Source organism: Solea senegalensis, unplaced genomic scaffold, assembly GCF_019176455.1.
Source record: "Solea senegalensis isolate Sse05_10M unplaced genomic scaffold, IFAPA_SoseM_1 scf7180000014892, whole genome shotgun sequence".
Classification (NCBI taxonomy): Eukaryota; Metazoa; Chordata; class Actinopteri; order Pleuronectiformes; family Soleidae; genus Solea; species Solea senegalensis.
Genome location: NW_025321164.1, coordinates 19,013 through 31,390, shown reverse-complemented (window position 1 = coordinate 31,390; position 12,378 = coordinate 19,013). Strand labels below are relative to the sequence as shown.

Below are 12,378 nucleotides of genomic sequence, written 5' to 3'. Positions count from 1 at the left end.
TATGTAAATCCTGTCATTTGTCCTGACGTACCCTCCACTCATCCGTGACATGGCGCATCATCATGTCGTAGACTCTCCGCTCTGCGTGTCAACGCTTTCACTCGAGGAGCGCCGAGGACGAGGACGACTCCATCGCCGGAGACGTCACACATTGAGACATGTTTCACAATGCACTGGGCTCAACCAGCTGACTGCTGCAGTGAGGGGGAGGTGTGTGCGCGCGCGTGTGTGTGTGTGTGTGTGCGTGGTAGAAACAAGCAATTCAGTACAAATACAGCTTCTGTTAAATCAGGGTCTATGTTCAAACACACACACAGTGTTTGAGCCACAGTCAGCGGATTTACTATGGCGAAATTAAAAAGCACAAAAAGAAATATCCCCACATGCACACTGTGTGTTTTAGAAGGAGGAAGTCAGCGAGTGATTTCAGTCATTTCCGCACTAATTCAGTTTTTTCTTTTTGTTTCCATGGTCTGTTAGACAGAGAACCGCAGGCTTATCAGTATGGAAACCCTTGGCCACATTAAGATAAACTGTTTTTGGAAACAGACAGAATACTGAAATTAATGTCATAATTCTGACTTTCTTTTGAGTTTTACTAACACCGCATACATTTGTTGAATGTGTTGAATGGTTGGTAACATTCTCTGGCTGCTAACAACCCTATAGTTTAACATTTTTAAAAGTTTAGGCATTCTTTACTATAATTGCTTACTATAATAAAATCCTCTACACATCGCGATTGTAACCGATGAATGAATGCATTGTCACCTGTCAGTCACCTGTGGAACGGACAGTCCTTTAAAAACACCGTCCAAATAACGAATTAGATCGTGATGCATCAATCAAACTGCCATCTACCATGTGTGCCTCTTGCACTAATCGCACATGCACAGAAGACAACACCAGAGCTTATGCTAGCTCGCTTAATCCAACGAGACAGTTGCAGCAACGTTGCGACAGAATGGGCGACAACAACAGGCGTATTTCTTGTTTTTATCCAAAAAAGTTAGCGTCACCGTAAAGTACTGAAAGGCGGAGCTTCAGAGGGAAGTAAGGGGCTTGGACTTCATTCAACATTCAAAAAGTAGCCTGTTCCAACAGTTTTCTCCAACCCTACCTATAATGAGTGACAGTGAATCCACATGGTACAGGGCGTCTGGGACTGCACTGTAGAAGATTTATCTCAACATCCATCCATCCAGTTTCTACCGCTTTATCCTCCACAACAGGGTCATAGGGCGATAGGTGGGGTCACACGCTGGACAGATCGCCAGTCCATCGCAGGGACATATATAGAGACAAACAACCATCCAACCATTCACTCTCACGGTCAATTTGTGTCCAATGCATGTTTTTGGACGGTGGGAGGAAGCCGGCGAAAACCCACGCACACACGGGGAGAACATGCAAACTCCATGCAGAAAGGGGCTTGAACCCAGGTCTTCTTGCTGCAAGAGGCAAGAGTGCTAACCGCTAACCGCTACAACCAACCGCGTGACCCTATCTCAACATTTTCAGTGTATTTTTTCATGTCTAAAACCAAAAGAATAAGCTGAAAGACACTGAAATTCCTCTCAGACATGGAGGAAGCCGTGTCAGCACAAGCTCGCGCTGCACAATAGAACAAAAATGTATCACCACGGCAATATCAACAAGTGTCATACAGCAGTAGATGCTGCGTTTGTCAGGGTCAAAGAAGTCGTGCTGTTCCATCAGAGACTGAAAAGACTCTGAATGTATTATTATTATTTTGTGTCTGACAGTTCAGTATCACAAGGAGATTTCATAAAAAGTCATAACAGATTTTTCTGTTGTGCCTCTGCCACAAAAGCACAACAGAAAAATGGAATTTCTCCTCCACCGAGGAGACGTTGAAGGCGTCACCCAACAAAAGCTCACTCACCTTGATTGGCTCAGTGCTAAATTGAATCTTCCTGTTGGGTGGCACAGGCTCCTCCTCTTCAGGGAGGCCAGTGATCTCAGAGCAGCTGCTTTCTGGCTGATACTCCTCCTCGTCTTCTTCGTCCTCCTCATCGTCCAGTTGGCTGCCCCCAGAGTCCTCCTCTCCGAGCCCACTGTACGCACTGATTTCCACCGGATCCCCCTCGGAATAATCCTCCTTCCTCGAGCCGTCGTCATCATTATCCTCCTCCTCCTCTTCCTCCTCGTCCCTCCTCTCATAGTCCACTCCTTTCTCTTCCAAGGAGGGGGAGGAACCCGGGGGCTCTTTTTCTCCATTTTCCAAAGAGGCATGAACGTCTGCCTGCACCAGCCTGGCTGCGACCTCCGAGCCGCTGGTGGAGCCGTCCTGCTCGTCACCGTGCAGCTCCTGGTCTGGATCGGCCACTGTACTTGAGCCTCTGGCTTCGGTTGTTGTGGGCTGGGCCTCCAACTCCGGTTTGGCCTCTGAAGAGGAAGAGGAGGAAGTGACGGCCACTGAGGACGATGAGGAGTAGGAGGAGTTAGAGAGCTGGTCTCCTGACTGTCCGAACCCATCCCTCTCCTCACTGGCCACCACTCCTTCTGTGCTCCTCGGCAGAGAACCAGTCCCTTCTTGTAGGTCTGTGGCCTCTCCTGCTGTCTCCTCCTCATGAGCCTCCTTACCTGGAGGCAACACCTTTGCCTGAGAGAATAGGAGAAGAGATTGTCTGAAAAATTCACAGCTTTTGGTTAATGCACTTTAACTGGCTTTCTTTTTCAGTGAAGCTACGTCACCTTCTTGCCGACAGCCTCCGTTCTGGCCGGTGGTTTGGGCTTTGGTGCCAGGGCAGGGGCTGAGCGACGCTTGGGGAGGTAGAGATTGTTTTGCAGTTCGCCCTTCTCGAACGCAGCACTGAGTTGGCTCACGGTGGGGCTGACAGCCTCGCCGGGCCCAGCTGGAGCTGCAGGAGCAGGAATGGTAGCCGGAGCCGGAGCAGGGGCAGGAGCCGGGGCAGGAGGGTCGTCCAGCCGGTCCAGAGCCTCTGTGGAGCCATTAAAGCGAGCCACGACGTCTAGACGGCTGTCCTGGAAGCCTGAAGCCCGCTCCTTCTTCAGTAAGATCCGGTTTGTGGCCGCTTGCTTCTCCTGGATGACACAAAAACAGACCGTTGTTGATTTCTGGCTGATTGAGCACAAGTATTTACGCGAGGAAAAAAGAGCCTCCTGACCTGGAGAGTCCGCTGCTCGAACATCCTTCTGGTCTCCTGCAGTTTGGATAAACCTGTGGCGGCGCATCCGTCCTCTCCGCTTCCTTTAGAGTCAAACCGGTTGACCCTCTCCGACACCGTCCCACCTAACTTGAGCAGAGCACTGTGGTCGACGTTCTCGTTGAGGCTGGATACTCTTGGGAGAGACAGTTTCACCTCCTGGTCTTTACCTGCGGGGACGTTCACGACAATGAAAAAGAGACACTTCATGTTGACACACAACTTTAATCATTTCTGAACACGACAAGGACCTCACGATGGAGACACGGGTTGGAATCCAGGTTCCAGGAGTTTAAATGTGTCTGTGTCTGCTTTGGTTTTCTCCACAGTCATCCCACAGTCCAAAAATATGCAGATTAGGATTATGCTAGCTATTGGAACCCGAGTACACCCTGGGTGTATACCTTCCTCTCAAGATGGGATTAGATAAATGAGGTTTTATTGGCAGAAACTGAATATACTACCCATCAGTATCTTTGTATAAGTGAATGATCACAAACTAGGTTTTCATAGCTTTTCATATGCACTTTAGGTAAAGGGTTTTTTTCTACAGAACAGAACAAACCCACAAAGAATGGCTCCGCCCATATGAACACAATAGAGAAGGAGGAAACTACGGAGGGAATGGAGAAAGTTGTGTTTACATTCTTTCTCGTATTGACAAACCACCTTAGTCCCTCGTCATACTTGGGAAAGGGGGTGGAGTCTGCAGTCCCACCACTTCGCACACTGGACAAGAAAATGGTTCATTTCAAGCCCATGACATAACTGCCTCCATAATGTCTGAAAAACAACCGAAGCACGTTACCGATCACTTTGGCTCCGTCCTCCTCGTCACCGGGCGACTGCATCTGCATGAACATGTTCTTGATGCGGTGCACGTTCGATCCATATCTCCGGCCCCTCCCGGTTGGGCGGGGCAGAAGAGCGGGCTTGGAGGAAGGGGCGGGGGCTCCGTTGGCGGCATTGTTGAGGTGGTCGGTCGCCTTCTTCAGCGCCGCCAACCCGGCCTCGTACGCGTTGCGGTGGGGTGAAGGACTGCGCAGGTTGGAGCTTCCGTTGCCCCCACTGCTCCCGCCCGGCGCCCCGTTGCCCCCCGTGGCGGACGGGGGATCAGTCTTCATCATGTTTGGCAAATCAGAAACCTCCTGATGAACAGCAGGTCGGCAGGGATGAGGACAGCAGCATCCTGGAGCTGTTTGACATTCACCTCCTGCATCACAGACACAGACCGATCAATCATTCATATTTGTGAAGAATCACTGTCTAATATTCAACATCGAATCAATAACAGATAAACAAGATGAGCTCCTGTTACTTCAAGCCGGCCCTTGACACCTCCTGTCATCTCAAAATATCTAGCTTCCTACAGAGTGTGTGATTTCAGCAATCTGAGAAGACTTGAGTGTGAAACTAAGAGTGATTTTATTGTAGATTACGACAGGTCATAGTGAGTTGTAGCAGCACAATCTCTCTCGGCCTGACATAGATCCACCATTTAGCCTCTTCCACACTGGTCAGTTTATCTATGACTGACCAAGACACCGTACAGTGTATACAGAGGGAGGTCAAGCTTTAGGTCAATCAATGCCTGTTTGTGACTGCTTTTTTTCTGACCAACCAGCCAATAATTTGCTGCTCAGACTGCAACTAATGATTATTTCAAATGTTGAAAATTGTTTCCCAAACCTGGGAATGATGATGTTTCATCGACACGACGAATGATTTCTTTGTTTATATTAAGGTGAAAACAATTATGAATAAATATCTAATTGCGAGGGAACATTTGTACATCATAATTCATATTTTCATTTGAAGAAGACATTTAAAATGATTACTGTGTGCAGATCTGTGAGAAACAAAGATGTTCTCTTCAGTCAGATCGAGACAGTGATGATATTTTGGCTTTAACCCTTATCAACATGATCAATTATTAACTGTTTGATCAAAAGAACCTTGTTGTGAGCAAAACGTTGCAAATAATAAACAAAAAATATGTCATAAACAAAATGATATGATTTTTTTGGGAGGTTTAATAAACATCTCAGATCCAAATATATAGAATTTTCTGTTTTATTTTTCATGTGTCAGGGTTTACAGTTACAATTGTTCAGCCCTCGTTTATACGGAGCAAACAAACCAGAAAATATTCACACTTTTCTTACTTTAATAATCGATTGATCGTGTATTCGCTGCAGCCCGAGTTGCCGCTGTATTTTTTTCTCCCATAATCAATAAAATAACTGTGAGAATATTTGAAAATAAACAGAGTGGAACAGAACCGGAGAAACAGAGGTAAAACAAGCAGATAGATGTAAAACTATGATTGTGTAATGCAGAGTATTACACCGATATTAGAGCTATTATCTGCCTCTGATAGAAACTGTTACTGTGCCTGACTTCACACAGCACCACAGCTGCTCTAATGTGTCGCTCATAACACCCACACTTCAGGAGCCCACAAGATAATCCAATTAAAGTGTGACCTCACGTGACACGTGTGTGCGTTTGTGTAGCTGCTCTGAATCCACGACAGACTTTGTGACGAGAGAACACACACACACACACACACACACACACACACACACACCGTTTTCTCCTTTTGGGTTGCAAATTGATTAAAGTGATAAAAGGTTTTAAAAAAAGGAAAGAAAAACAGAAAATGTGAACAAAGGAAAGAAAAAACTATTCTAACAGATATTGCCTTTGTGATTTGAGTCTCAGATATTGAAATGTCAGTGATATTGCACTTCATTCTTCAGCCCTCCTTTTTGTGAGGTCTGCAGAAAACATTAATCAAACCATGACGACTAGATGGTAGCATGTAACTTTTAAATTAAATCGAAAGGTTATTTCGTTTCCAAACTTTCATCACATAAGTGAAAACAGTGCTGGCGGCTCCACGCGACGCTCTGTCGTGGCTTTCTCTGTTTCGCTGCACACAGGAAGTGATTTGCTTCATGTCAAGACAGACAGAGGCCGCGTCCGTCATTCACAAGCCCGTCAGCGAGATAATTAGCCGCAATTTTCTTGAAACTGAAAACACGCACTTCCTGGAATTGGATGATTTGAGGTCGTGCCGGCAGTTTGTTGTTGTGTCAACACGACACAGGGACAACGTTTTTAGAGGACAAGTTGAGTTTGACAGGATTTTACATGTTCCAACCCTCACCTATGATCATGAGCTTTGAGTAATGACCGACAGAGCAGGGTGAGAAATGAGTGGCCGGGCTCAGCCTTAGAGATAAGGAGAGGAGCTCCTTATCGCTGCTCCTCCACGTCGAGAGGAGCCAGCTGAGGTGATTTGAGCGCCTCACGGACGCCTCGGGCATGTCCCTCTTCAGTGGAGACCTCGGGGGCCGACGCAGGACACGCTGGAGGGGTTATATCACTCGGCTGGCCTGGGAACGCATCGGGATCCTCCCCAGAGAAGCTGGTGGAAGTGGCTGGGGGGCGACCCGGACCCAGAAGACAACTTTGCTCTCTATGTTGTGAATAAACTGAGAAATCCTGCACTTTTAACTTCTCACAGATCTTCATCGAGACAGATATCACCATGTAATATGCTGATTATCACAGAATCGTGATATTATTGGTATCGTGGACCGTGATCCCTGTGATTTCCACCCCTAACAGATCAGTTAAATCTGCTCTCTTTATTGTTTCAGATACATAACACACACATACAGCAGTTCCTTTGTGTGCTCCTGTGTGTGTGCTTAAATGCAGAGGTCAAATACACTATCAGTGATTAGTGTGAGTGCAAAAATAACAATAATACAACCAACTAAAAAGAGAGCAAAGAGAAATACAGTGAAAGTAAATGTGGATGGTGTTTTTCTGTCACTTTAAACCTCACAATGACAAGTATGAGCTTTCAATTTCAGCTTTAAAGACAACGACAATTATTGTTAACACACGACAATGACCGCTTTCTTAGAAGCTATGTGAAAATAGACGGTTTTGCAACTCCCGCGGTTACCTAATGAGACGGGGACAGAGCGGACACGTCTCCTTTTCTGCCACTGACAGTGGGATCTGTGAGAAAATTCACAGCACAGAGGTGTGAAGATTTCAAACCGTTGGTCGGGTTCCACTTTCACAGGGATACACTGTGTACGTCGGCCACGAGCGGACACGAAAACAAAAACCCCAGAGCGTGAACAGCCCTGCCTTTGTCATTGGTGTCTTCAAGTCTTAACAAGCCAAAAAATGCTGAAGTCAAAATTTCCACTCTGCTTCAGACCAAAGTGTCGGAGCGGAGGGAGCGTGGCGACTCGACTGCTGATGTCAACGCTTATTAATGGCGAGGTTGGTCCTAATCCACGCGTAGAGTCTGACGCAAGTCACCGCATACTGGCGTAAAGCGGCATCGTACTGTCTGTGTGTCTGCTGTTAAAGTGAGAGAATGCACATTAAAGGCTTTAAAACAGGGCATTTTTGAATAGGTTATTAACTTGATAAATGCTACTACGTCACTAAAACTTTAATTTTTGATGACCATATACCGTATGTGTATATGTAATATACATTTGATTTATAAAGATCAACATGATGACTGAATGAATGAGTTATAGTGTAAGACAAACATCTCCCTCATGAGTTAAGAGTCAATCACTAGTTTCAGAGTTTCTTTCATAGACTGTACAGCCAATCTTGTACATGATGTTCCCATTTAAAGGAAATAGATGATAAAGTGCTAAAAGCAATCGATTATTAATCGATTACTAAATGAATTGTCAACTATTTTGTTTTAATCGTTATTAAAGCAAGATTTCTGATCGTTTCCGCTTCTTAAATGTGAATATTTTCTTCTTTTCTTAGCTCTGGATAACAAAGAAATCATTAAAACTCAATCATTTTGGTTTGTGGACAAAAGAAGATATTTGAGAACATCAGCATTTCCAGGTTTGACGCACACCGCTCAACATTTTTTAAGCGAATAATCGAGAAAAGAATCGACAGATTAATCGATTATGAAAAGAATCGTTAGTTGCAGCTCTCGTGAACACCAGTCCAACAGGAGCCTGGTTGCGGGAGACGTCTGTGAACGTCAAAAATTATATAAAGTCGTAAATAACCGACTGATGCACTTATTGTTTCAATGCAAAAGTTTGCAGCAGGAAACATGTCCTCGTTGACTTGCCGTCACATGCCGACTGTCTCCCGGCAACGCTGAGGAACAAACACTGTAGTAAAGACTGTAGGTGCAGAAGGACAGCATCATGAGGGACGGTGGATGAAGATCCTGTCTCCTGCACACTGACACACACACACACACACACACACACTGTGTCTTGTGACACAGTGAATCTCACACGCTGATCATGTGAATTTAAGTGCGCAGTGACAAGCAAACATCCTATAGCCGCCTGCAGGAGCGCGGACACAGATTTGCAAATCTATTCTTCTTAGGACTGTCTTAGGACACAACATTATCCCTTAGACCAGGTTCAGGTTTTTATGAGGACTACTGGTCCTGACAAGGTCAGTGTTTATGACAGAAGAGGTTCACACACACAGCTCCTGTGATTTTTTTCCTGTCATTGTTACCATGACACTGTCACGATGGCCACTCATGCAACTGATGAACACAACCACACAAAAAAGTGACTCCGCTCTCCGATTTAACCACCAATTCGATTATTGGCGGTTAAACAAAACCAATAATCTAATAAATAAGCTGAGCTTTTCTTCTCATCTCTCCAATGACAACGTCACGTGTCTCATGCTTCCACAAAACTGAAGGTAAAAAAAACATAACAGCGTCTTTGAGTGTCTAGAAAAGCGCTATATAAATGTGATTTATTATTATTATTATAAGTCTAACGGTTAAGTAAAAGTAAACTGAACAGCCACCAGGGGGCAGCTCAACTGGCTGCGAAAAGAACTCCAATTTGAATGGAAGTCTACGGGAGAATGAGCTTCTACTTCTCACTTCTACAGACTGGTTCAGTCTTAAATTTTGATTCATTCAATAATTAATAAAAAAAATTGATTTTGACACATTTTGGCTTTTAAAAAAATATTGCGCCTCTTGCGATTTGAAAATTGCAGACCTTTACTTTCCAAGTAAAGGTCCTGTTCTCCGTCGAAACGCAAGCCTGACATCCAGGACTTTGTCGTTCCAAACCGAACACTAGGCCTATTCGATTCATTAACTACGGTATTTATGTATCTAGGCTGCGCTGTGTTGCCATGGTGACTCCCGCCTCCGTCCTCCCATCGCGCGCTCTCCCCACAGATTGTAAACAAACATGTCGCCGTTGGATTTCGTCGCAAAAAACTTTACATGTGTTTACAAGAGGTCTACAAGAAGATAGCATGGAGCAAAGTTCATTAATCTTTCTTTATATTAATCCCTTGAGGGATTTTTTGTTTAATAAAGAGCAAGGTTAGCACTCTCAGCCCAATGGGGAAATTATTTGCAAAATGTTCAATAAAAAAATAGCATATTTGAATTCATTTCTTTGCCTTTTGTCAACACTGAGGAATTTACTGTCGTGATAACGCTGCAATTTAGATAATTGGGAGAATAATAATGCTTTAATGTAGTTTTATTTCAGCGTCTCTCTGTCAGTAATCTGCCTTCACTGCGCTCACACTGCACACGTGCACACGTGCACACGCTCACGGGAAACGTCCGTATTAGAGCACATTTTTCATAATCTACATTTATTTGATCCCTATCAACGTGCTTTCCGGAACTGTGCACCGATACAGACGGATGCACACTTTCTGAATGATGGAGAAGAAAGTGATGAACTAATGTTACTAACATTGCACACACACATTAGTGACTTGACGCGTGTTACAATATGCTGTCATGTTACAAAAACTAAGGATATTCACAACCTTTGGATACAGATATCAGTCTGACAGCAGAATTGTGACCCTTTAAAACAACTGAACTGTTAAGAACTACTTTAGAACATGTGGTGTTAACGTCACAACTCTTTTTAAAGTATGTCGCTTGTTCTTAGAGTAGAATTGACATGATATTTGGGGTTTTATGGATCACAACAGATTCAGACTCCCCCTTGTGGCAGTGACACGTCAAAACAAACCACTAGGTCTGTATGTTGGCACACTAGAGAGCACTAAGTCCCTTATGTGAAATATGAACAATATCCTCTATTTGTGATTATCCTATTATTGAAAATTCACCACAATCAGCTTACTCTGAGTGCTTTTAATTGCAGTGTGCTATAATAAATGTATATTATTGTATGTAACCAGTGCCACCTGTGTTTGTTTGCCTCCATAGAGTCATTGTGGTCAACGTGTGACACACACCGATGATGCTGATGCTGCTACACTGACATGCTGCTGTCTGTCCAGAGTCATCCATTCATCCATTCATCCATGGCTGCACAGCATCTCCGCATCGCTGCATGCCGATGTGCGTCACACACGCTCTTTGCAACAGAAGGCACATTATGACAAACTACAACGACTCCATCTATTCACACCACAACCTCTGCATCTGGAGAGGAGACTCCCTGCTCTGACACACACACACACACACACACGCTGCCTGCTCCTGCTGCTGGCTAGAGAGAGGCTTTGTTGGCATAGACATAAGCTACTCGCTCCAAACTTCCATCCAAAAACTAGTATTTTTTAGAAGCGTCACTTTTATAGCAAGTACAGTAAATACCAGTCTATAATTTAACACTTACTGTGTCTCTTTAATGAACTAGTTGTTCATTCGGCGCGTATGTGATACACAGAATCACGTTTATTATTGTACAGGCCCCAAAATGTGTTGTGGTTCGCTTGCTCCCCCCCGTTATTTCCCTTGGTGAAAATACACCGGGGCAGCGGGCGACGTGCGTTTTGCTTACACAAAAGATTGGATTTTTACCGCGATAAAACTGAGCATTTGTGTAAAATCAAAAAGCCGAATTGATCAAAAAGCATCAACAAATACAAAACGGGCTTTCTTTGCGTCATGGTGGGTGTTTACGTCTAAAGGTAAGCACGGCAATGTAAAACAGCGAGATTTGCAAACGGAGTTCTGCGTAACGAGACGAGAGAACAAGGAACGAGTGTTCCGGGTGTTTTCCCCCCGCTTTGATTGACCGTCGTCGGTTAAATCCTGCACAGAGTGACGGTACGACTGAGCAGTCTGAGCCGCCCGGGCTGTAACGTGTCACCGGCCGGTTTAGGACCCAGCGGCAGACGGTAGGTTTGTCAGGGCCTGTCGCTGCTGCTGCTGCTGTCTGTCTGTCTGTCTGTCTGCTGCGCTGCTGCGTCGCTTCCTTCCTGCAGCCTCTCTCGTCTCTTTCCCTCTCTTTCTCTTCCGCAGACAAACAGCAGCAGCACATTTTGAGCGCAGAGTTAAACACAGACACTCGTACCTTGTGTTGCAGTTTGTCGGAAAGCAGCCGGCGTCCGTTAGGGTCCTCGCTGGAGGAGACACACCATTGTCCCGCTGCTGCTGCTGCTGCTGATTCCTCCTGCCAGTGAACAGACTGAGAGGCAGCCTGCTCTCTGCTCCTCCCTCTCCTCCTCCTCCTCCTCCTCATCTCATCATCTGTTTCCCTCCATCCCTCTCTTTTTTAAAAAATGTATATGAATAAAAAAATAATAAACTATATGCACAACAACAAAAATAAAAAGGAAATTAAAGAACAATACTAGTATAGACCAGTTTTTCTTTTGTTTGACGCATATTTTTACAACATATTTACAAATAAAAACAACACATTTAAACTACGTACAACATTAACAGTAATCAGTCATGATTTTAAATTCTGAATATGAACTATTTAACAGTAAACCACACATACAGGCGCTCAAGATTTATTTTGAGTGGTTATTTTTTATAGTTTTGTGGTCAGTTGCAATGTGTCTATTTGTTTACATATGTGTGTATGTTTGTTATCCCTTGTTCTAACAATAACAGTATTTATCTTATCATGCCGCATCAGTTTTAAAGAGAAAATAACACATTATAGTTTAAATATATTCGTCATATGTCATTATATTGATTTCACAACAACAGAACGAAATGAAAGTGAACTTTAAGTCTTAAATTCTGCTGGACGTCTGCGGAAAATCAACCGTTTACATTTGATAGCAGATTATTTTCTGTGGATATTAGAAAGTATCTGATCTTTTTTTTTTTCTCTCTCTGTATCGTAATTTAATTTACATTTTACTGTCATTAACAACTCCTGAC

At 44.2% G+C, this 12,378-nt stretch overlaps 1 protein-coding gene across 1 annotated transcript; it reads right to left on the bottom strand.

The window, feature by feature from the left end:
* Nucleotides 1-1,771: 1,771 nt before the first annotated feature.
* LOC122761705 (neurabin-2-like) lies at nucleotides 1,772-11,683 on the bottom strand. The gene is made up of 5 exons (XM_044016951.1): nucleotides 11,555-11,683; nucleotides 4,000-4,404; nucleotides 3,153-3,361; nucleotides 2,719-3,069; nucleotides 1,772-2,626 (listed from the first exon to the last, which is right to left on the bottom strand). Exons 2-5 carry the CDS (start codon nucleotides 4,316-4,318, stop codon nucleotides 1,787-1,789), a joined length of 1,719 nt encoding a protein of 572 aa, XP_043872886.1. The 5' UTR covers nucleotides 4,319-4,404; nucleotides 11,555-11,683; the 3' UTR covers nucleotides 1,772-1,786.
* Nucleotides 11,684-12,378: the final 695 nt, after the last annotated feature.

Excerpts from the sequence above, each read along its gene's own strand:
- LOC122761705 (XM_044016951.1), bottom strand. The coding sequence starts at position 4,318 with ATGATGAAGACTGATCCCCCGTCCGCCACGGGGGGCAACGGGGCGCCG. Across the intron at positions 3,362-3,999 it reads GGACGGAGCCAAAGTGATCG|GTAAAGACCAGGAGGTGAAA; the intron begins GTAACGTGCTTC and ends ACGTCCCCGCAG. Across the intron at positions 2,627-2,718 it reads CGGAGGCTGTCGGCAAGAAG|GCAAAGGTGTTGCCTCCAGG; the intron begins GTGACGTAGCTT and ends CTATTCTCTCAG.